Source organism: Tiliqua scincoides, chromosome 4 (assembly GCF_035046505.1).
Source record: "Tiliqua scincoides isolate rTilSci1 chromosome 4, rTilSci1.hap2, whole genome shotgun sequence".
Taxonomy (NCBI): Eukaryota; Metazoa; Chordata; class Lepidosauria; order Squamata; family Scincidae; genus Tiliqua; species Tiliqua scincoides.
The window spans coordinates 173,583-198,292 of record NC_089824.1 but is presented as its reverse complement, the minus strand read 5'-3'; the positions used below and the strand labels follow the sequence as shown (position 1 = coordinate 198,292).

The window sequence follows — 24,710 nt, the reverse complement described above, 5'->3', positions numbered from 1 at the left end:
GATGTCCCCTGGTTCTGGTGTTATGTGAGAGTGTAAAGAGCATCTTCCTATCCACTCTGTCCATCCCCTGCATAATTCTGTATGTCTCAATCATGTCCCCCCTCAGGTGCCTCTTTTCTCGGCTGAAGAGGCCCAAACGCCGTAGCCTTTCCTCATAAGGAAGGTGCCCCAGCCCAGTCATCATCTTTGTCGCTCTCTTTTGCACCTTCTCCAGTTCTGCTATATCCTTTTTGAGATGTGGTGACCAGAGAGGAGAGGAGAGGCAGCTGCAGGTGAGGAGCAGCCTGTTAACTGGTCTGAGGAGAGAGGAGGCGCTGTCTTAAGGAAAGGTTTATTTGCACTCATGGCTGCCTCCTGCTGCACATGCACCAGCCACTGCTCCTGGGGGGCGATGGGAGGGTGGCGCTCAGGTGACAAGACCACCTGCTCCCCTCCCTGCTTGCTCAGTGCTGGACTTCCAGGGGCCACAGCGAGGCTGCTGAGCAGGGTGCGGCCCGTCGAAAGCCTCCTCGCCTTCTGCAAAAGAGCGAGGGCAGAGTGAGCGTGCAGTGGGGCCTGCCCTGTGGCTGCGGCCAGGCTCTTCTGGCCTTGCTTGCCAGTCCCTTGCGGCCCCCCTGCTCCTGGGGAGGCCGCAGTCATTCTTGCCAGGGACACACATGTGCCTGTAGGGTTTGCTTTAATGTGCGGAACTGGCCTAACTGCCCCGCAGTGCATACCCGCTGCCCTTGGCCAGGACCACCTGGATAGGGAGCAGCAGCTGCAGCAGCTCATCAGGGGGGTGGTGCCGCTTTGTCAGAAGGAAGAGCTTGAACTTTTCCGTCCGTGTTGCCTGGAACTCTGTTGCGGCGTATTCAGGTCCATCTGTTGGCCTCAGGAGGATGAGATACCTGCAGGAGAGGGGAAGGGGGCATCATGCTATGGGGGGGGGCTTGGCCACAACAGTCATGCCGCTGCTGTCGGAGGGGCTGACGGCCCTACTCTCATCTCCAGAGTCTGCTCACCAGCCTCCTTGGAGGCCCAGCCAATACACCTGCCCAGGGCCACTTGTGCCGCGTGGGCACAACCCTGGCCTGCCCCTCGCAGTCCAGTGTTGCAGAAGGGCAGTCGTACCTGTGGTTCCTTGCCTAACAGTCCTCAGCCAAGGAGGTGCTCAAGGGTGGGGTCGGAGGCCAGAGGGAGTGCTGCCTCTGCTTTGCATGCCTGAGACTCCAGGTCTGGCTAGGGTGGGGAATGCCTTTCCTCTGCTGCTGCCCACCTGTGACATCCAGCCCGAGTTCTCCAGACCAAGCCTCTGACACAGGCAGGGGAACCTCCTCCAGAGAGCTGCATTTCTGCCCCCCTATGGAGAGCGTTTGGCCCTGCCCGTCCCCACTGCCCTGCTTTCTGGCTGACCTCAGAGCTCTGGGAGGTCAGAGTTGACCTGGCACAAGCTGCTGGCTGCCCTGACACAGGCTCACAGCGGCAGCATGGGGCTCTTCTGGGGCACCACCCACCTCTCCTTCTCAAGGAGCTTCTTGCTCAAGAGCGCCTCTGCCAGGCCGGCTTCTATACGGTCCAGCTGCTTCCGGATGCTGTCGAACATGTTCACCTCCATCATATCAAAGACCAGGGGCTTTCCATACCTGGGGAGGGGAGGGAGGCCCACTGAGGGGGGAGCAGTGCTGAGCCAGTGCTGCATTGCCCTGCACCTGGCACATCTTTTGCAGAGCAGCCCCCGCAGGCACTGGGAATCCATGCCTGGCACCCAGAGCTGAGCAGGTACCCTCCCCCACCCTGTGGCTCAGTGCAGCACTGCCAGAGAGGCAGCCACTCCCACCATCCCTCCCCATTGAGTGAGTGCCAGTGAGTTGTTGGCAGTGGTGATGGCTGTCCTCTGCCCTAGTTGCCTGCCTCCGGCCCCTACCGAAGGGCCCCCAGCAGCGCCAGGCGGATGGTTTCCACGGCCATGTCATTTGGGTTCACAGTGTTTAAGTAATTGGTGTCACGATAGCGCAGGAAAATGGCTGCTTGGCCAGAGGGGTCAATGACAAGGGGCCAGCTGTGGGGAGAGAGAGAGGAAGGGCTGGAAGGGAAAATCACAGCATCTGCACAGCCTTCTTCCCAGGCCTGCAGGGCTGCCCAAGCAGTGCTGAAGGCTGCCAGGAGTGGGGGGGGGCAGATGGCTGGCCAGGCAAGTGTGGCCCAGACTGTCCCCCCCAATGCCACTCAACTTACCGCCCATCCGCATGGATTTTTCCACCCACATCTTTCAAAAGCACATCGTCCAACTCCTGCACCGAGCACTTCAAGCCCTGAAATGTAGCCTCCGAGCCTGGTGAGCAGAGCACAGGAAGAGAAGGACTGCGCCCCATGGGCCGCAAACTGGTGGGCTTCCTAGAAAGACCCCCAACTCTCTTAAGAGAGTAAGAACAACTCCGCTGGATCAGTCGTCATCCCCACCCCACCCCCACCCCTGCACTTAGAAAAACTGAGTGGTGGCCGAGTGGTGGAGCTCTTTGAGGCCGCCCCCAGTGGACCTGTGGTGGAGCCATGTGCTGTCTCAGTTGGGTGGCCAGGCCAACGCCCAGAGTGACCAGGGGTTCCCTGCCCTGGACTGGAGCCAACACAACGCGTGCACGAAGCAAGCTCAGAAGGGGCCGCCTGGACACCCCTGGCCCCACACCACCTCCACTCCCAAGCCCTCCACACAGGCCACGCGGTCATTTGCCATCAGCAGCTCTGCCGTACTAGGATGGAGCTGGGGTCTGTTGGCCCCTCCTCCCACCCAACCTATCAGTGAGGTAACACATTGGTTCAGAGCCCCCATTTCATGGGCAAGAGAAGACCAGAGACTGCTGGATGTCACCTGCAGCATGGCAGACTCCAAGCGGCAAAAACCCGCGAAACTGCTCACAGTGACCTCACAGACATTGATCCACAATGGAGATCAGCCAGGACAGTGTGCTGCTGCTGGAAACCTGCCTGGGAGGGAGGGAGGAGTGGGACCACAGCAGCGCAGTGGCCTCAAACCAGCCCCTGGGTGCCACAGACCCTCTGGAGTTGCACAAGAGCATTGATGAGGTGGGTTCACTCCAAATCATCTCCAAGTGGAGGCTGCCCCCCCCCCAGTGCAACTAAGGCCATTTCCCTCCCCAAAGCACCTCTGGAACCTGCCTGCAGGGAGACCTGGTCATCAGGTTTGGCCAAGAGACTCTTGAGACCACCCACCCCAGCCAAGCCAAGCCTCTCACCCCAAAATGGAGTGCAGAAGCCTGACTGAGCGGCTTCCAGGGGCTGTGGAGTGTCCCCAGTACACCCACAGGAGAGGCCCTCGTACCACCACCCCTTGCAGGAAGCATTTGGCAGCAGCCCTCAGGGAGCCCTGGGCGAAGCTCCGAACCCTCCGAATGCAACCGCTGGACCCATCTGACCCCTTTCTGCAAGTTCCCCCCCCCCCACATGCGCAGTATGTCTGCTCCCAAAGCGGAGTCTCTGATAGCAAAGATGTGACTGAGCTGCATCTCCAGAGTGTCTGGCCATGGTGGCGTGACCCCCCCCCAACAGATCTCAGAGGGGCAGATGTTCCCCATTGCAGCCCCTGCAGGTGATGGCACAGCCACAGGGGTTGCTGTGGGCAGTTATGCATCCTTGTTGCCATCAGCACCACAGTGTGGGCCCCTCAAGGGCCCACACATGGGAATTTCAGCCGTCTTCCAGACAGATCCATTCTGCAGTCCATTCCCCCCCCCCACCCACTTGTGCTTCATCCCTTTGACTTCCAGGGTTTGAATTATTGGGGGGGGGGGCAAAGACAGCTCCAAACTATTGCTTTCAGAAAGTTGGGGGAGGGCACAGGATTTGGCAAATGTTGGCAGGAATAGTGGGTGGGACTTCAAGAAAGGTTGAGGCTGGGAGCACAGGGGTGTGTGATGTGACTAGAGATGGCGGGGTGGGGGCTGAGGTGAGCCAGCAAAAGGAAAACTGGGGGGCGGTGGCCACAGTCAAGGTGGGGGGGCGGTGCGGACTCTGAGGGGGAGACTGAGAGGCAGTTGTTGGAGAGGAGGGAGGGGTCATGGGATGGGGGAAACAGGGAAGGAGGGATGATTAGATGGCCAAAAAGTCCCGCTCTTGGGAGATGGGAACCAGCAGGAGTGGTAGGATCATGGAGGGGTCAGACAGCATGGCAGGCCCATTCTCAAGGTGAGAGGGGTGGCCGGGAGGTGGAGGAAGAGGCAGCTGGAGCTGTGGCCTTAATGTTGGCTTTATAGTGGGAGGAGGTGGGGAGGGGACAGGCCTTAGGAATGCACCAAGGAACTGCACCAACATTGAGCAGCCAGACCTAGAGGGGGGGAGAGAACTTAGGGTGGCTGCAGCTGTCAAGTTGGGTCTTCTGTTCTCTTTCACTGGCATCTTGTGCACAAGATAGAGTCAGGAGCGAAGGGGAGGGATGGGGAGGAAAAGGCTTGGGGAGGGGGGCACCTGGTCAGAGCTGGGGGGGCTGAACGCGGAAAGGGCAGGAGGGTGCAGAGGTACGGTCAAGAGGGTGTCCTTTCGGAGAAAGCCACTGGGCACAGAGGGTGGTGGGAACGGAGTGAGGTGATGGCGGGCATGTGTGCAGTCCTGAAGGAGAGAAGGTGGTGACCTGAGAGGGAGGCAAGACACCAAGTTCTTGGTCCAGGTAAAGGCCAGGAAGTGGTTGTCTCGGTGAGTGGGAGAACACCACTCCAGTGCAAGGGTCACAGGAAAAGGCCAGAGGACTGGCATGCTGGCCTCCTCAGGGAGCCAGGCATGGGCACTGTTGTCAGAGAGGGAGGGGACGGGGTCAGGCATCAAGACCAGCAGTGAAGGTCACGAGGGAGGAGTGAGTCACAGCATATGTACTGCCAAGGCAGAAAGACAAGGGGCTGGAGGGGTGACCAGGGGCTGGCTTGGCGGCCAGGCAGCCAGAGGAGGGCAGTGCCATGGCCCCTCAGGGAGGGCAAGGAGCCCAGAGGCACGGGGGAGGGGAGTGACATCCCCTGGCCAACCAAAGCTGCTTGGGGAGAGGCACTTGGACGGGGGACAGCAAAGGTGCCTGTGCCCCCCCCACAAGGAGGCTCCTCACTGACCTGCCTGCACTTGCTCCCGCAGCTGGAGCCGGGCCAGGGATAGGTTCTCCTCTGCAGCCTCGGCAGCTGCCCGCAGTTTTTCCACGAGGCCTTCTGCATCAGCAATTGCCTGTCCGGGGAAAGAGTGTTTGTGAAAAAGCCCCCGCTCAGGCTGGGGGGTCACCTCGCTTGACCAGCTCAGCCATGCTCACCACCCCACGCAGTGCAGCCCTGGGCCTAGACTCAGACAGCCAGCAGTCGGGCCACCCCAAAAAGGAAAGATTCCTCTTCCTGCAGCCCGGACTTCTCTCTCAAGCTGGCAGCCGGGCAATTTTGCTCGCATGGCTGGACGTTCCAGGGCCCAAGAGGCACCCTGCCAGTGGTCCTGTGGAGCCCCTGAAAGTCAGCCACCACTGCCTGACAAGTGAATGCCTCATCTGAGCCGTAGGGGGGAGGGAGGGAGGGGAACGTACTAGGATCATAAAATCCTAGTTGAAAGGGAACAAATAGGTCATTGAGTCCAGCCCCTGCCTGCAGCAGAAATCTTCCTAAAGCATCTCCAACAGGTGCTTGTCGAGCCTCTGCCTGAGACTTCCAGGAAGGGAGCGTGAACCACCCTCAGCACCAGGAATTTTCCCCCAATATGCAACTGGAGTCTCTTCTCTTGCAGTCTGCTGGATCGACTGCTGAGTGCCGACAGCTGAAAACATTCAACCTCGGGCCAGGGGGCGCTATTGAGCCACGGTGCACTGGCAGCTGCAGGGGGAGGGGAAAGGCAGCAGACTGCCTCCGAGGTGCCAGCCCAGCACCCAAGACAAGCCAGGACTGCAGCCCTCCAGCGTCCCAGCAGGAGGCCCGCTGCCATCCCCAACAGTCCCAGAATCCTGCTTCTGTCAAGGCGATGGAGAGCGAGGGACGCGCTGGGGCGGTGCTCACATGGAGAGTGAGCTCCGCGTTGTCCATCTGCTTCCGCTGGCACTTGTCGTGCTCCGTTATGCGCCGGTTCAGCTCACAGTAGGCCTGCTGCAGCTGCACGGGGGGAAGGAAGGACGTTTGTGTGGAGAGTTTCACCTCTGGGACATTACGGTAGGAAGTGCAGGAGAAGGATGCCAAGCTCAGGGTGCACCCCAGTCTGCAGTGCCAGCACCCAGCAAGGACGCTGCCGGGAGGAGGGAAGACACTTCTCTCTTGCACACGTGGGGAGGTGCGGGTAGCCAAGCAGTTCCCGAGGGGGAATGACAGCCACCTTGCACCCAAGACAGGTTGTGGGGAGAGGGCAGGAACAAGGAAGAAGTGGGCCGGGGTGGGGGGCGCTCCTTGGCTCCCACCTCCTTGCTGCATCTCTCCTGCTCCTTGGCCAGTTGCTCCACCTCCTCCGTCATCCTGTGGGGAGAATGTCAAGAGGGGTCAGGGGCCACTTTAGGGTTTCCAGGCCCAGGAGCCACGTTTCCCCCAACCTGCAACATGGTGCACAAGGCCCACTTCAACACCTGTGTGCTGCACCAACAAGGAATCCTTGGGCACCCCCAGGACGAACGCCTCACTGCACCAGGGGGCAATCCACAGTTTGCGATGGGAACTGCACAGTGAATGCTGGGAGGAGAGCAGCCCGTGATGGGGCCAAGTGCTGCTTTGAACCCTAGCTCTGCTTTGAGACGTCTCTGTTGAAGAGCTGTTACTCCATTGTTTGCTTTCTCTTCTGCCTGGCGATGCTGGTCCAGTCCTCATCTGTAGTGGCACTGTGGGCAGAGGGTGGCGCAGGCCAAGCTGGCAGAGTGCGTGCAAGTGAGCCACATGGCTCCTGCCTGTCCTGGAGCTGCCCAGGATAAAGCTCTCGGGTTCACGTCTCTGCTGCATGCAACTAGATGGCATCACTAGTGAGTAGTCTTTCCAGGCTGGGGTGGGGGTTCTCTGGAAGCAAGGATGGGCCCCCATCCCAGGTCCAGTGAGAGAAGTGTCATTGCCCAGAACGGGCTGCAGATCACTGACGATGCCTGGGAATGCCAGCCCCGTCTGCCCCCCCTCGCCCGATTGCAGGCTGATCCTGGTAGCAGACCCAGCTCTACTAATCCGTTTCTTCACTTGGTTGGGCAAATACTGGCGTTTTAGGAAGCCCCGAGTCCTGCGGGTGCAGGTCCTTGCTGGAACAAAGGCAGTCGTGCCACAGAGCGCGCCTGCAGATGAGGGAGCCTGCAGGGCGGAAGCAGGTCGGTGCGGCTGGCAGGCAGTGCGCTTCCAAGGCAAGGTGCTGCTTCCACATCCACAGCAGTGCTGTGCCCAGAGTGCTGCTGTCCCTGGAGCAGTTCAGGCTCCAGCTGGGGTGGCTGCTGCCCACACCGTGACCAGATGGCAAAGTCAGCTGCCAGGTGTTGGCCTGAATGTCCCCCTGGAAGCGTTGCTGACCCGGAGTTGCCATGGGTGAGGACACCGCAGGAGTACTGGGGAGCCAAGAGTGAGGTGGAATCACCTGGGACTGCTTGCGGCAGGGGCCGGGGGGAGGACGGCACTCTTGGGGAGACTGTCAATTAATGGCAGCTTCCTGGCGGTGCCCTGCAAAGAGCTGGCAGCACTCAGAGCCTAAGATCCGAGGCCAGAGTCCATGCCTGTGACACTGCCTCCGCCTGGTGCTACGGGATGGGTGTGTTGAGGCCTGGACAGGCGGCCTGGACCAAGGATCCCGGGGGGCGTCAGGGTAGTTTGCACAGCATGCACATCTGCAGGGAAGTCCTTCGACAGGCTGTGCAGTCTCTGCTGGTGGTTGGGGGGGGGGGTCTGTGCAAAGCTGTGTCTCAGTCCCCTGCCCAGCTTGCTGATGGTGACAGCAACTTCTCCTCTGGCATGTGGAGTACCGTGCCAGAACGGCTTACCAACCTCAGAATGCCCTCCAGTTGAGGTGCCATCTTGCCTGAGGACTCAGCCTGGACAGGGCCCTGCAAATCCAGTCTGGGGCCAGGCGGAGGACTACAGCCAGAAACTTTTTTTTGCCACACCAAATCAGCACAGACCATACAGTTAAGAACATCAGAAGAGCCCTGCCGGATCAGGCCCAGGCCCCATCTGGTCCAGCTTCCTGTATCTCAGTGGCCCACCAGATGCCTCGGGGAGCCCACAAGACAACAGGAGACCTGCATCCTGGTGCCCTCCCCTGCATCTGGCATGGCTTCTGTGGTGACTCAGGTTTATTTTGACTGCAGTGTTGACCAGGGACATGCAGTCAGGGCAGGCGGGTGAGGATGAGCTTCACCTGACACAGCAAGTAATAAATAAAAATAAAAAGCAGAGGAACCCAACAGGTTTCATAAAACATACTTTGCCTTTCCCCTCCACCCTTCTAAGCTCCAGCAGTCAGGGACTTAAGCAGCACCCACCCACCCACATCCATAAGGGTATGCAGAGGCAGCCAGCCCAGCTGCTTCAGGGGTAGGCTTCGAACAAGGCTGCCTTCCAGTGAAAAAGGGAAGATGTCGGTGCCAGCAGCAGAGGCAGCAAGCCAAGCTGCTTCAGTGAGTGAGGCTGCGGTGTGGCTGGCTTCCGGGGAAAGAAGGCAGGGGTGGCATCAGGAAGCGGTGCCTCCGCTCTGTGTACAGAAGACTAAAGCAACTGCTGCTGTGCCTGCATGAACCCTGCTCAGTCAAAGCCGCAGGAGAGGCATGCCTCATGGTTGCTGTCCTGCTGCAAGCCGTAAGACACCCAGCTCCTATTCACTGAGTTCAAAGGCAGGGAAGGCAGTTCAGAGAAAGGGCGACAGGTGATCCTCAGGAGAGGGCTCAGATTGGCTGAAAGGGGCAAGTTATGCTGCATTTGGATGGCTGATCTCTTGGCAACAACATTGAGATGTTGACATGCTGCTGGCTGCTTCTTGTTGGTGGACAACTCCGAAGACTGAAGGAGAATTTCAAGAACGGAGGTAAGATCTGTTGAGCATGTGCAGAGTGCCGGGGAGAGAGACAGCATTTAAAGGTGCTGATCTGCACTGGGCATTGACTGGCAGAGAGAATCTGTGCATATATGTAGTTGTAGGCATTGTGACTTGGCACAGAGAGAGTCTGATCTGAGGTGGCTCCAGAGGGAGGGTGGAGTGTGTGTTTCAAGAGGAGAAATGTGTAGACATTTGAGCATCTGCAGAGTGCAGACGGGGGGGGGGCAGAGGAAGAACCCTTAAAACTGGGCATTGATTGTACTGGGCATTGATTAGCAGAGAATCTGCACACATCTGCGGTTGTGGATGTTACTTGGCACAGAGAGACAGACTTTGGGTGGTTCCAGAGTCTTTTACTTGGTGGAGCAGAGCCTCTTCACCCAGCTTGGTGTTTTTTGCAGTGGCTGTTGCTGGGGTGTGTTTTCCTTCTCCTTTATATTCATCTTGGTGGTTTTTTTTGTGGGTGGACTCTGTTTTGCATCTTTTTAAATATTGAGAGTTATTGAAATATTGTCACACCGATCCTTAAAAAGGGAAGGGGAGGAGACCTGGGAAACTATAGGCCGGTCAGCCTAACGTCTGTTCCAGGTAAGATGGTGGAATGCCTCATCAAAGATAGGATCTCAAAACACATAGATGAACAGGCCTTGCTGAGGGAGAGTCAGCATGGCTTCTGTAAGGATAAGTCTTGCCTCACGAACCTTTTAGAATTCTTTGAAAAGGTCAACAGGCATGTGGATGCGGGAGAACCCGTGGACATTATATATCTGGACTTTCAGAAGGCGTTTGACACGGTCCCTCACCAAAGGCTACTGAAAAAACTCCACAGTCAGGGAATTAGAGGACAGGTCCTCTCGTGGATTGAGAACTGGTTGGAGGCCAGGAAACAGAGAGTGGATGTCAATGGGCAATTTTCACAATGGAGAGAGGTGAAAAGCGGTGTACCCGAAGCATCTGTCCTGGGACCGGTGCTCTTCAACCTCTTCATAAATGACCTGGAGACAGGGTTGAGCCTTAGGTGGCTAAGTTTGCAGGCAACACCAAACTTTTCCAAGTGGTGAAGACCAGAAGTGATTGTGAGAAGCCCCAGAAGGATCTTTTCAAACTGGGAGAATGGGCAGCAAAATGTAAGTAAGTGTAAAGTAATGCACTTTGGGGCAAAGAATCAAAACTTTACATATAGGCTAATGCAGTGTTTCTCAAACTACGGGTCGGGACCCACTAGATGAGTCACAAGTCAATTTCAGGTGGGCTTCCATTCATTTCAATCTTTTATTTTTAAAATATTAGACTTGATGCTACCATGATGTGTGACTGCATTTGGGGAAATGTTACAGACCTGTACTTGCTAATTGGGTAAGAGGCACTTTTTCAAGTGGGTGCTCCTCTTTTATTTAGCAGGGGGAGAGTAACTGGCCCTCATCACCCCAGCAGTGTCTTTTCTCATGGCCGTCTGCTGGTGTTCTTTTGCATCTTTTTAGATTGTGAGCCCTTTTGGGACAGGGAGCCATTAATTATTTGATTTTTCTCTGTAAACCGCTTTGTGAATTTTTGTTGAAAAGCGGTATATAAATACTGTTAATAATAATAATAATAATAATAATAATAATAATAATAATAATAATAATAATAATAATATTATAATAATTATTATATTATATAGTGCAGCTGTCACTACCCACTCTGCCAAAGATCTCCAGCAGCTCATGGATCGTTTTAGCAAGGCCTGCCAAGATTTTGGACTGACAATCAGCCTGAAGAAAACACAGGTCATGGTTCAGGATGTGGACTCACCTCCCTGCATTACAATCTCTGAGCATGAACTGGAGGTTGTCCATGACTTTGTGTACCTTGGCTCAACGATCTCCGACACTCATTCTCTCGATACCGAGCTAAACAAGCGCATCGGTAAAGCAGCTACCACGTTTTCCAGACTCACAAAGAGAGTCTGGTCCAACAAGAAGCTGACGGAACATACCAAGATCCAGGTCTACAGAGCTTGCGTCCTGAGTACACTTCTGTACTGCAGCGAGTCATGGACTCTTCGCTCACAACAGGAGAGGAAACTGAGCGCTTTCCACATGCGCTGCCTCCGATGCATCCTCAGCATCACCTGGCAGGACAAAGTTCCAAACAACACAGTCCTGGAACGTGCTGGAATCCCTAGCATGTATTCACTGCTGAAACAGAGATGCCTGCGTTGGCTTGGTCATGTCGTGAGAATGGATGATGGCCGGATCCCAAAGGATCTCCTCTATGGAGAACTCGTGCAAGGAAAGCGCCCTACAGGTAGACCACAGCTGTGATACAAGGACATCTGCAAGAGGGATCTGAAGGCCTTAGGGATGGACCTCAACAAGTGGGAAACCCTGGCCTCTGAGCGGCCCGCTTGGAGGCAGGCTGTGCAGCATGGCCTTTCCCAGTTTGAAGAGACACTTTGCCAACAGTCTGAGGCTAAGAGGCAAAGAAGGAAGGCCCATAGCCAGGGAGACAGACCAGGGACAGACTGCACTTGCTCCCGGTGTGGAAGGGATTGTCACTCCCGGATTGGCCTTTTCAGCCACACTAGACGCTGTGCCAGAACCACCTTTCAGAGCGCGATACCATAGTCTTTCGAGACTGAAGGTTGCCAATATAATAATAATAATACTTTCAACAAGCTACTATATATATTCTTTTAACAATGATCGTCAATGGGACTTACTCCTGGGTAAGTGTGGGTAGGATTGCAGCCTAGGATTGTTAAAACTTTTCCTGCTTGATGACGTCACTTCTGGTCATGACATAACTTCCAGTGGTCCTGACAGATTCTCATTCTAAACAGCGGGTCCTGGTGCTAAATGTGTGAGAACCACTGGGATAATGGGTTCTGAACTGTCTGAGAAATGAGGAAGATGATCTTGGGGTGCTTGTGGACAGCTCGATGAAAGTGTCAACCCAATGTGCAGCAGTGGTGAAGAAGGCTAATTCCATGCTTGGGATCATTAGAAAAGGTATTGAGAATAAGATGGCTAATATTATAATGTCATTGTACACATCAATGGTAAAGCCACACCTGGAGTACTGCGTCCAGTTCTGGTCACCACAAATCAAAAAGGATATAGTGGAAATGAAGAAGTACAGAAGAGAGCAACCAAAATGATGACCGGGCTGGGGCACCTTCCCTATGAGGAAAGACTACAGCATTTGGGACTCCTCAGTCTAGAAAAGAGGCACCAGAGGGGGGGCCATGACTGAGAGACACAAAATTATGCAGGGAATGGATAGAGTGGATAGAAGGACACTCTTTTCCTTCTCACATAACACCAGAACTAGGGTACATCCACTAAAATTGAGGGGCGGGCTAGGACAGACAAAAGAAAATATTCCTTTGCATAGCAAGTATTTAGTCTGTGGAACTTCTTGTCACAGGAAGTAGTGATGGCATCTCACCTAGATGCCTTGGAGAGGGGATTTTCTGGAGGAAAACTCCATCACAGGTTACAAGTCATGATCGGTATGTGCAAGCTCCTGATTTTAGAAGCGACTACCTCGGAATGCCAGATGCTGGGGAGGGCACCAGGATGCAGTTGTGCCTTGCTGTCTTTTGTGCTTCCTGAGGCACCTGGTGGGCCACTGTGAGATACAGGAAGCTGGACTAGGTGGGTTTTCGGACTGATCTGGTCGGGTTCTCATGTCCTTTGCCTGCTGGGATGGCACGGGTGGGGGCAACAGCAGGAGGCGGTGGTGGCAGCAGCAACTAGGTTGCTGGCAGGGGCCTGTAACACCCCCAGTGTTGCCTGGGGCAGGCTGTGCCATCACCAGCACAGTGCCAGGCCCCCATCTTTGCTGGCCACCTCCTCCTGGTGCAGGTGAACAGCTGAGCCACCGTGTGATGGAGCCCCACCCCTTTCTAGACTATTTTTGGGTTCAGGCCATTTCCTCCAGGTGTGCCACTGCGGAGACATGCTGACCCTCCACTGAGCAAAGAGGGCAAGGGCCCCTCTCTTTCTGCCCAAGTAGGTACTTCAAAACCACCCACTCTCCCAACACGTCCTCCTTGAATTGTGCAGGGAAAGAGGAAAGTGGCCACAATCCACCAGCTACTCCCGTCCATCCAGACCAGTCACAGAACAGCTGCCAAGCTCAGGAGCTGCATATCCTGCAGGAGTCCGGCGCCTACCTGGTTCCATCAGTGTTTGTGTATGTATTGGGGGGGGAGGCACACCTTTCTCACTGGGCCACCCCTGCAGTGGCTCCAGGAGACAGCCCTGTCTACAAAGCATGTGGGGTCACCTTGGTGGCCTCTGAAAATTTTGATATATCGCGAGCCAGGCGGTGGGGCTGGTAGGACAACTGCAAGCTATGGGCAATGCAAGACCTGCAGGGAGCCTGTTCAATGCCCTCACGGCCCAGGCTGAGCAGGAGGGAGAACTCACTGGCGTGTCTCTGCTTCTTTCCGCTTCTCTTCCAGCCGGAGCCTCCGCTGCTGCTCCGCCTCCATCTTCTGAAGCATGGAATCTGTCAGGGTGAGGTCCCAGGACTGCAGGATGGCTACCAAACTGTCCAAAGAGGCAACCTTGGGGGAGGCACAGAGCTCTTTAGCGACATCTCCAAACACCCGGTGCTGGGGGCAGGTCCACCACTGGAGGGCTTCCAACTGCCCACCACGAGAGACACAGGTCCCTGGTCTGATTCAGCAGGGCTCTTCTGATGGTCCCTTGGCTCGACATACGGTCATGCTGTGATCCACACCAACAGCTCTGACTCTGGCAAGGACGGGGCTGCCGCTGGAGGGAGGCTAAACGCCTTCCCTGACAGGTTGGCTAAACGGCAGGGGATTGAGCTGCTGGGGACCTGCCGACTCCTTCCCATACCTTGGATCCCCCTAGATTGGCCCTGCACCTGTTAGAGGAGACCTGGCTGGAGGGACAAGGGCCACTTCCCTCTCTGAGCTCTGCCACGGACAAACCAGACTCTTCTGCGGCCAGCTGACCAACAGGCCTAGCACAGCCCTCCCCCCCCCACATATGGCCTTGCAGCCGGCACCAAAGCTGAGCGGTGGAGAGGGCCTGACCCTGGACTGCCCCCAGCATACTTGTTCAGGGGTGTTGCCATCGTCCGCGTAGAGGCGAGGGTCTGCCCCATGCTGCAACAGCAGCTCCACGGCTGCCAGGTGGCCACCAAACGCAGCACGATAGAGAGGGGTCCGGTTAAAAGCACCCTGCAAAAGAATAGACACCAGACAAAGGAATCTCCTCAGACTCCCCTCAAAGCCCAGCTGGTCTCTCCCTCCCTGGGAGGTGCAGAAAAGCCAATTGGCTGGGTGAGATCCCATTTTAAAACACTCTGCCATTGCCTTGGGGAAAAAGACTTTTTCGGCACATGAACACGTAAGCTGAGGTAGAGAGAACAATAAGCAGGGAAAACACAGTGGGCACAACAGAAACCTGGTGGACTGCAGAGAACCAGTGAGATGCTGCAATCCTAGGCTATAAGCTCTACAGGAGGGAAAGGGAGGGGCGTGTGGGTGGGGTGGCCATCTATGCCAAAGAAGGGAATAGAAGCCAGCAGAGGGTCCGACTCCACCCTAGAATCACTGTGAGTTAAATTATCAGGCTGAAGGCACGATGTAATACTGGGATGTACTATCCAGACCAGAAACTGGAAGGGGACCTTGAAATGAGGAAACAGATCAGGGAGGTGATAAGGAAGGACAGGATTGTAATCATGGGGGACTTCAATCATCTTCATATCGACTGGGTCAATTTGTGTTCTGGTCACGAAAGAGAGACTGGATTTCTTGACCTGCTAAATGACTGTGCCTTAGAGCAGCTAGTTGTGGTGCCCACCAGAGGACAGGGGACTCTGGATTTAATATTGTGTGGCATTCAGGACCAGGACCACTGCGGAACAGTGACCAGGCTGAGATCCGTTTCAACTTGCATGTTGGGGGGAAAAGTCCCAAACAAATTTGACACAAAAGCCCTTGACTTCCGAAGGGCGGACTTCCCTCAAATGAGGAAACTAATTAGAAATAAGTTGAAAGAGAAGATAAAGAAGGTCCAATCTCTCCAGACTGCTGTTTAAAATGACAGTAGAGGCCCAGTGGATGTGCACAAAAAAAGGAGGGTCCAAGAGTGTTCCAGCCAATGGTGTAGCTAGGGGATTTGACATCTGGGTTCCACAAATTTTTGACAACCCCCCATATGGCAAAATTATTTAATTAATTTATATTTTTCATATTTTTATATCCCTCTAAGGGCACATGGTTCCTCCCCTTTTGACTTCACAACAACCCTGTGAAGTAGGTGAGACAGAGAAATACAGGTGGAGCCTCCACATTCATGGACTAGCTATCCACAGATCTGGTTGTACGTGGGTCTCCCAGACCCATGCTGAGCCAGATTAGATCCAACCTGGAGACAACAGTAGCTGTGCTCCTGTCGCCTTAGAAGGTCATTTCTGGTTTTGCGTAAGAAGCCCCAGATCTCCAAAGGTCTTATAAGGCCTTAAAATGTCACTTCTGATTTCCTCGCAAAACTGCAAGTGACCTTCTAAGGCCTTGCAGAGCTCCAGTTGCCTTTGGAAGCCTTAAACTGCAAATTTTTCTGCTATTTTTTATTATCTGCGGGGGGGGGGGGTGTGAGTCCAGGAAAGAATCCCAAGACACCACTTGTAACGGAACTGGAAACAGTGCAGAAGGGAGTGACCAAAATGCAAATCCAAAGACTGCAATTTTTTTCTGCTATTTTTTAGTATCTGTGTGTGTGGGGGGGGGGGGGGTGAGTCCAGAAAAGGATCCCTGGAGGATGCCAAGACACCTTCTGTAATGGAACTAGAAACAGTGCAGTAGGGAGTGACCAAAATGATTAATGGGCTGTAGCACCTCTCTTATGAAAAAAGGTCGCAGCGGCTGGGGCTCTTCAATCTAGAGCAGGGGTGTCAAACGTAAGGCCCAGGGGCAGGATGCGGCCCTCAGAAGCTTTTTATCAGGCCCTCGGGCTCTCAGCTGCTGAGCAGTGCTGAGGTGATGCTGCTGAAAGGGTGGCCTGCATGATAATTGGGCTCTCCCGTATCTCGAAATATGATCAAGATTTCTGTATTTTCTCTCCTGTCATTAGCAGCTAATGAGTTCCTATGTGAGAATAGTGCTTATTTCTGGTTTTGACCTGTTTAATGACATCACTTCCTGTATAATGACGTTACCTCCAGCCCTCAGCAGGCATCTTGAATGTTATTCGGCCCTCTATAAAATGAACTTGACACCCCTGGTCTAGAGAAAAGGTGCCCGAGAGGGGACGTTTGAGACATCTAAAATAATGCAGGGAATGGATAGAGGGATGTTCTTTTCCCTCTCACACAACACCAGAACCAAGGGAGAGCCACTAAAATTGAGTGTCAGGAGAGTGAGGACAGACAAAAGAAAACATTTCTTGACCCAGTGTGTAATTAGTCTGGAACTCCTTGCCACAGGATGTGGTGATGGCACCTGGCCTAGATGCCTTTAAAAGGGAATTGGACTGTTTCCTGGAGGAAAACTCCATCACATGTTACAAGCCATGATGGGTGTGTAGCCTGAGATTAGCTGGTTGCTCATCATGACAGCCAGGCAGGAATTATTTTTCTGTCATCCAAATTGGCCTTGGATGGCAGTTTTCTCACCTCTCCCAGATTGGCAAGGGCGGGAGGGTGTGTTCAGTAGGTTTCATGCTTTCAGAATTGGCCACTTGTGTTTAATAAAGTGACCCAAGTGCAGTCTGATGTCTTCCTTGGGGTGGCCAGATGCAAGGGAGTGGCACCCAGATGCAAGTATCTTTTGTGCTCTGAGGCATCTGGTGGGCCACTGTGGGGAGATATAGGAAGCTGGCTTAGATGGGTCCCGGGTCTGATCCAGCAGGGCTCTTCTGATGTCATTGGGTGGGAGGAAAAATGGTTTTATTTTTTCATGGATTTTGTGTTTTCCAAAATTACAGAAAGCAGTGTTAGGGGTTTTTATCCAAAACTTTAATAGCTTTAAAAGTTTACTAGGTAGATGGTCTAGTGTCAGCAGAGGAAGCCCCCTCCTCCCATTAATTAATAAATATAAACCATATAACAGTTGTAATGGAAGATCAGAAGATCACTAGGCAGAAGATGTGGTGTTGACAGCGATTCAGTGTTTTGACCTCTGGTTGGCAGCTCTGGGAAGGGCAGGGTTGGCTCCACAGCTGTAATCAATCAAAGCCAAAGGACACTAACCCTAACCCTAACCCTAAGGCGCCTGAGCTTCATTTGACTTTGAAGGTACTTTGCATGGACTAACTAGGTAGCTCACAGCTGAGCTGCATTTTGGATAATGGGACATAAAAGGATAAAAGGCAGCGTCGGAAGGAGCAAGAACTCACACACAGGAAGGGGCTGCCAGGACTCTGACACACACACAGAGGAGGGACTCTGCTGTGTTGGATACATCCAAGAAAGAGGACATGGAGATGCTGCTGGATTGAACTGGGAAGACTGGACTGTGCTTGGAAGCTGCTGTGGACTTGGACTAGATGCTTCAGACCTTTACCCACTAAATTAAGTGGGGTTTGGGGGAAGGAAAAGCCTCTTCTCAAGAGGAATTGCAGGGGAATGTTTGTGTAGCAATAAATGTGGTTAATTGCTCTCAACTGATGAGGGTGTTCTGTAATTCCTTTGCATGCAGCAGCTGCTGTTTCTGGAGAAAGGGAGGTGTTAATTAGCCAAAAAGTGGGCATCAGAAGGGAGATGGAATATTTTGGACAGGACAAGTTTTATTTTTTCACAGAATTGGGGGTGTCTTTTCCCCCCAAACTAATGGTTGGCTGGCAACCTTCAGTCTCAAAAGACTATGGTATAAGCCTACAGCACCTGGTGTTCCCAGCGGTCTCCCATCAGCCTGACCCTGCTTAGCTTCAGTGTCCCTGAACTGAGGCACTGGCTCTTACAGGGTGGTGGCAGTACTACCGAACAGGGATCTTTGAGGGCTCTAGGGTTCAGAACCAACAACTCTGAGCACCCAAAACCCTGGGAGTGAGCTCAAGCGTACGACATGGTGGCCTAGCGCTGGGATCCGACTGAACTTTGTTCCCAAAAGTGGTTACACTTAAGGCAGAGGCAAAACCTCTACAAAGATTTCAGTGGTTTGTTATTTTGGTAGTAAGGGCTGTTCTGCCTCAGCAACGTTAAGCAGAACTAGCATAGGGTAGAAGACAGCAAAATGATGTTCAGAGATCAGTTGTATGTATGAAGAGGTGGAAGGGACTGTGGGACCGATGCCAGTCAACATACTGGAGTCCCAATCCCCAAGCCTGTTGGAAGGGGTTTACAGACCTAAGTCTGCACCACCGATGAGCATGGAGAATGAGAGGCACCCGAGAGCACACTCAGGGATGCACCAAGCTCAACTGCTGGAGGAAGAGCACCAAAGCTTCCCAACACGTGAGTCATGGACATCTGCAGGGTAACATGAGAAGTGCAGAACATGGTGTGATCTGTTTATTACATTATCACCATTTTCTCCCACCTCTACCGATAAAGCACCACAGGTCACCTGCAGACAAACATATCTACAGCCTCCCTTTCCATTCAACACAGGGATGGAGGGCTTGTCCTTTGGGGAGGGTCGTTTGGGCAGTTGACCCTAGCCTGAAGATCAACTGCCTGACCTTCTGGCAGCAGGAAGGCAGCAAGGGGTTAAGTCCTCTTCCTGCAGAGTCACACTCTACATAAGTCTGTAAGGGCAGGGAAGGGAAGGGTGCACTGCAGCTGCATCATCACTGGAAAGAACTGGGCCCAGTGACGTACGAAATTATATACGAGATAAAGGTGGATAAAAGGAAGTTCTTTTCCCAGAACACAACGCCAGAAGCAGCGCACATCCACTAAAACTGACTGACAGGAGAGTCAAGAAAAAAGGATATATTTCTGTACCTAGTGCAGAATTAATCTGTGGAACTTCTTACCACAAGATGTAGTGCTGGCACCTAGCCTAGATACTGCCAGAAGTGAATTGGACAGATTTATGGTGGGAAAATCTATTACAAACCACAATGGGTATATACCACCTTTTAGAATTCTAGAGGTTGCCTATGTTTGAATGCCAAATTCAGTGTGGCACCAGTATAACAGTAGCTGGTTGTCTTATGATGCACCTAGTGAGTCACCGTTGAGATACAGAAGCGGGGCTAGATGGGCCCCCTTTGGACAGATCCAGCAGGGCTCTTCTTAAAGACCCACTCATTTTGGCAATGACACTGGAGCAGAGAATGCTGGAGGGTTAGAGTCCGAAGACCTCCATGCTTAGCAGATGGTTTGAGGGTAGTCAAAAACTCAACTCTTGTGTCCAAGGCTGGACTTAGCCGATGTAGGGAGTGGCCCGCCTAGTGATTATGGGGCTGGTTATGGGCCGAGGGGGGGACGGGACTGGAAAGGCCTCAGCAGGGCAGAGCATGGACCACTGCCCAGTTGACCAAAGCAAAGCAAGTACCTGCAGGAACCTTCCTGTCCCGTGAAGGAGGCAGAGTAGGACCCAGAGGGCAACCAGGCAGGGAAGGTGGAAACAGGAAGGGTGAAGGGACCAGCTAAGGCTAGGAGAACAGAAGGACTCGGCCAAAGATGAGAAGAGGCTGACTGGAAGACTCCAGAGTTGGAAGCTAGAGAAGCTGACCCCCTCCCCTTTCGCCTTTACTCAGGCCTGGTGACAGCCCAGAAGAGACAGGCCGGTGGGCATGGCCCTGTGGAAGCCCTATACAGGCTTCTGACCCTATATCGGCAGGGACTCCAGTAGTAGGGACTCCAGGGTCGGACAAGAGCCCAAAGCCTCCCCCTCCTCCTCAGGGCTCCTGAATGCCTGCTCAGGCAATGAGAGGGGGAGGAGGAAGAAGCCTCCCCATCTCTTGGAGGGAGAGAGTGCGAACACAAGAAGCTGCTGTAATATATACACACAACACACACAGTGACAAAGCCACCGACAGCCCCTGTCCTGCACACCTGCCACCTCTCACCCGGCTATTTGGGTTGGCTCCATTTTCCACCAGCATCTGGATGGCTGCTGGGTGGCCCCCTCCAGAAGCCTCGGAGAGGGGAGTGTTGCCATTGGCATCGGTGCACTCCACCATGTTGAGGCGATGCCGGAGGCGGGTGGCCTTCCCCTGCTCATCTGTCCCCACGCCATTCCTGGTGTCCAGATCTGCCACCTGGAGAAACAAGGGTCCAGCGTCAGGAGGGGCTGCCTGGTCCTCCCAGGCTGGCAGGCTGGGGTGGGAGGAGGTGCTCTGCTGGAAAGGCTGTCTGAACTGCCACCTGCTGGGGCAGAAGCACTCTGCGGCCTGGGAAGCAGAGCTGCCCAGTGCCACCGCCCCCACGCCCTCATCCCCTGCACTGCAGCCCAACCTGAGACAAGGCTGAGGGAACCGAACAGACCCCTCCGGTGATCTTCCATCACCTCCTCCAGCATGGGGCCCTGGCACTAACTCGATGGGGTGGGGGGAAGACGCAGACAAGAGGAAAGAGAAGTTCAACTTTGCTCGTTAGCAGCTGAGCCCCGAGGAGCTCATCCAAAAGCCTGGCTTCTCCAGAACGAAGCAGAGCCCAGCTGGGGGCAAGGTGCCCCTCCAAAGGAAGAGGCAAGGCGCTGGTTGGCCCTGCCTCCTACGTCGCGAGAGGGGAAATGCCCAGGGAGGATCAGGAATCCTGCTGCTCCTTCCTTACCAGACAACATGTGGTCTAAGAGCCAGGCCTTCCGTACCCACGACCACTGGGATCAGTCAGGGAAAGAAAGGGGCATTCTGCCAGCGGGCAAGTTCTGAGCTACTCAAGGTGGCAAAGAAGTCACAGGCTTGCAGATCTCTCAGCCTTCTCAAGAATCCTACTGTTGTGATGGGGGGGGGCAGGCAAGACTGTACTGGTCTCCTCTAAGATTATTTTCCAATCCTTCAGCCTTGTTTTCACCATCAGAGAAAGAACACACAACCCTGCCCATGAGGAGCTGGGCCAGTTGCCAGACCAACGCAGCTGGGAAGCTGCCACTCCTGAGTCGCTTTCAGACCTGCCCGCCCAGCCCAGCCTGAGGCGCTGGTGGCCTTCCATGCCCTGCCTTGTTCCCACTCTTCCCACTCTCAGTTTCCCTATGAAGGAAGCTACACCTGGAGGCAACTCCAGATTTCCCCTTTGTTCGTACTGCAGAGAGGAGAGCCTCTGTTCTGTGCTACTATGATGGCAAATCTGACTTCAAAAAAAAGGCACCTGGAGGCTTCCTGTCAGAACACCCATTCTGATTCGTCGAGAGGTCTTCCTGAGCCTCTCTGCAGAGGGCACTTTTCCCCTTCCCTGCCAACGCACTAACTGTCTTTGGTTAAACTCCAGGATCCGTACCAGAGATGATATGGCAACCACTGGAACTGGCTGAGTGGAAATTGGGACCTCAGTCCCCCAGTGCTCTTCCAGCACTCCAGCTGCTAAGCACACTGCCTGCAGGAAAACTCGAGTGCTTACTGATTTGGAAGAGGAAGGCATGTAATTTGCAACTTTTTCTGCCAAACAGTCCTCTTGCCACCTGGAAGCGGCTCTCGGTGCTCAGGAGCTGGGTTCCTGAGTAGGGTCCCACGGAGGGCACGGCTGGGTCTGGTCAAAGTCAAGCCAAACTCCAGCAGGGGTGGGATGGTCCCCGCTGCCCATGGCTACAGTGATACGTGATTCTGGGCTCTGTCAGGGACAGGCCTGGTGCTGCCCTCTCCTCGAAGCATGCCTCCGGCTCCCTGCTCAAACGAGGCACCCGGAAGCCCTGCAAGGAGTGTCCAGTCCCTGCCTGCCCACCTCCTTCAGAACCGCCATCATCTCTTCGACGTCTCCCTCAAAGGCAGCCTCCAACATCCGCTTCCTCCTCTGCTGCTCCTCTCGCCGCCGCTTCTTCTCTTCCTCCTCCTTCTGGCGCTCCCGCTCAGCCTCCTGCTGCTCCCTCCTCACTAGTGCAACGAAGGCCTGCAAGAGAAGCAGTCAGCAAAGACACCCCCAAAGGGAGCCCCAGTGGAACCAGAGGCTATGGCAGATGGCAGAGAAGCACCAAAGGGCAGGCAATGGAGGGGTCGGTGCAGAGGGTGGAAGGCAGCCAGAGTCATGAGCCAAGAACTCCCTGCAGCAGCACTTTCATTGCCAGTTGCAAGGGCAGAGCAGGACCTGCTCAGCCACTCCCAGATTGTCCCCAGTGCCTTCCGAACCACTGCAGAGCTGCCATGGGCAGAAACCACCAGGCGATAGACCATGGTGATGCTTGCTGCCGCCGCCACTGCCTCCATTGCACATCACAAGAGTCCTGCTGGATCCAGCCAAGGGCCCATCTAGTCCAGCCTCCTGAATCTAAACCAGACGCCTCTGGAAGCACTCAAGAGAGTAAGATTCCAGTATCCTGCTACCACTACCACTACCATGTGGAATTCAGCGACAGGCTGCCTCTAAAACCCAGAGAATGCACACAGTCACTGCAACATTGCCTGTGATTGACTTTTCCTCTATAAATCTGCCCAATCCCCTTTTAAAAGCACTTAGGTCAGGTGCCACCACAACATCTTGCGGCAATGAGTTCCACAAACTAATTACATGCTGAACAAAGAAATAGTTCTCTTGCCAGTCAATTTTAGTGGCTGGTATTGTGTAAGACTCAGGGCCCAATCCCATAGAACTTTCCAACACCGATGCAGCCACACTGCAGCCTCTGTGACTACCCCCCCCACAGGATGCAGCACATGACCCATAGGTACAGCTATATCAGCACTGGAAAGTTGGATAGAATTGGGCCCTCAATCACGTCCCCCTCAGGCTTCTTTCAATCAAAAGAGCCCCAAACCCTTACAGCCTTTTTGTGTAAGGAAGTTGCCCCAGCCCACTTTCTCTGTTCTGCACTTGTGGCAACCAGAACAGTGGCATAACAATGGCCGTTTCATTCTCAAATCCTTTTTTAAAGATCCCAAGCAAGGAATTGGCCTTCTTCACAGCCGCCACACACTGGGTCGACCCTTTTATCAAGTTGTTCCCAAGATTCACTCCTGATCTGTCACAGGCAGCTCAGAACCCATTAGCCTATATATTAAGTTGGGGCTTTTTGCCCTGGTGCGCATCACTTCACACTTACAGACACTGAAACGCACCTGCCATTTTGCTGCCTGTTCCCCCAGTTTGAAGAGATCCTTTTGGAGCTTTTCACAATCCCTTTTGAACTTCACCACCCAGAAAAGACTGGTTTGGTCCACAAACTTGGCCACTTCACTGCTTAACCTGTCTCCAGGTCATTTACAGAACAGGTTGGAAAGCACCAGTTCCAGGACAGATCCCTGGGGCACTCTGCTTCTCAGCTCTCTCCATTGTGAAAATTACCGACACCCACCTTCAGGTTTCCTGTTTTTCAATATATTTTAGTCAGAAAATCAGCAATTTGACACTTGAGTTCCTTAAGAACTCCCAAATGGATGCTGCCTGGGCCTGGTGACTTTTTAATCTTTGCAAGCAAGCTCCGAAGTGTCCTCTCTGAACCATCCAGACCATTTTTCCCCTTCTCACCCTGTAGGAGCACCTAACCTCCTTCCGAAGCCCAACAGCTCCTTACCTCTCTCTGGAGGCGCTCCATTAACTCCTTGTACTCCTGCTGCTCCTTCAACCGCCTGGCTCTCTCGCGACACGCCAAGATGTGGCGGAAGGCGGACTGCAGAGTGATGGCAGCCTTCACTTCACGACTCAGCTCTGAGAGCAGAAACGAGAGCCCCCGTCATCCACCCTGCCATTACTCCCTCCCCCTTTCTCTGCTGTGTCTGTTTCTACATTGTGAGCTCCTTGAGGCAGGGCTCTGCCTTCTCATCAGCAATAAAGTGCTACAAGGATGATGTTTTAAAAACAGCCCACAATGCTCATCTAGCCCTGGTCTGATTGGGTGGCAGTGAAGGGCAGAAACGCTCTTCACCAAAGTGATGTTTTTAATACCTTATGAAGCTTTGGGAGGTCAGGGGAAACCATGGAGTGCTCAGCCTTTGCTGGGCTCAGGCTCCCTCTGAAGGCAAAGTTCTGTCTCCCTCTGGTGGCCATGCTGGGCCACACACTGGCCGGCTGGCCACTTCCTGTAGCCTGAACCAGACTGTTCTCCCAGATAACAAGCCCAGGCTCAAAGACCTGCACTGCCACCCATCCAGGCCTCATTCTCCTCCCTCTTCCCATGCTGTTAGAACTCTCCCCGGGTCCACATCTGCCCCCCTCCCGCTTTCACCATCAGGGCCCAATCCTATCCAGCACCAGTACAACCGCAATGCAGCCCTGAGATAAGGGAACAAGTGTTCCCATACCTTGAGAAGACCTCTGTGATTGCCTCCCCACCACAGGATGCAGTGCACATCCCACTGGCTCGGCTGCATTGGCACTGGAAACTTGGATAGGATTGTGCCCTCAGTCTCCGTTCCAAGGAACTTACACCTGTCTCCCCCCGTCTCTGATACGAGTCTTCCAGCGGGTTACCTGTAGGGGAGCTGCTAGTGGACCCCTCTTGAAGCTTGAAGCCATCACGTGATTTGGCTCCTTCTTTTCCATCAGTTTGGTGATCTGAAAGAGGGAGAAGGAAAAGGCTATCAGTGCAAGCGCCAAGGACGCAAACCAGGCTGTCACTGCATGCCTGATGCTCCCAGGTCTGGTTCCGACCTGGAAGAGAGTTTCAAGGGGCGGCAGGGCCTTGCACCGGGTCAGTGAAAGGGGAAGGCTCCTGATGA

General features: G+C 54.1%; 1 protein-coding gene across 1 annotated transcript; it reads right to left on the bottom strand.

The window, feature by feature from the left end:
- Window positions 1-694: 694 nt before the first annotated feature.
- Window positions 695-24,507, bottom strand: IQANK1 (IQ motif and ankyrin repeat containing 1). Its single transcript, XM_066623034.1, has 13 exons — window positions 24,444-24,507; window positions 23,567-23,700; window positions 21,784-21,948; window positions 19,974-20,165; window positions 14,063-14,188; window positions 13,404-13,543; window positions 6,395-6,449; window positions 6,003-6,095; window positions 5,088-5,196; window positions 2,215-2,311; window positions 1,904-2,038; window positions 1,494-1,622; window positions 695-887 (listed from the first exon to the last, which is right to left on the bottom strand). Exons 1-13 carry the CDS (start codon window positions 24,505-24,507, stop codon window positions 695-697), a joined length of 1,632 nt encoding a protein of 543 aa, XP_066479131.1.
- Between the last annotated feature and the right edge of the window lie 203 nt (window positions 24,508-24,710).

What these genes read in the sequence shown, in the direction of transcription:
- IQANK1 (XM_066623034.1), bottom strand. Translation starts at nt 24,507, where the DNA reads ATGGCTTCAAGCTTCAAGAGGGGTCCACTAGCAGCTCCCCTACAGGTA. An exon ending in GGTAACCCGCTGGAAGACTC is followed by an intron (nt 23,701 to 24,443) that starts GTATCAGAGACG and finishes TTCTGCTCTCAG; the next exon opens with AGCTGAGTCGTGAAGTGAAG. An exon ending in GCGGGAGCAAGTGCAGGCAG is followed by an intron (nt 2,312 to 5,087) that starts GTCAGTGAGGAG and finishes TCTGCTCACCAG; the next exon opens with GCTCGGAGGCTACATTTCAG.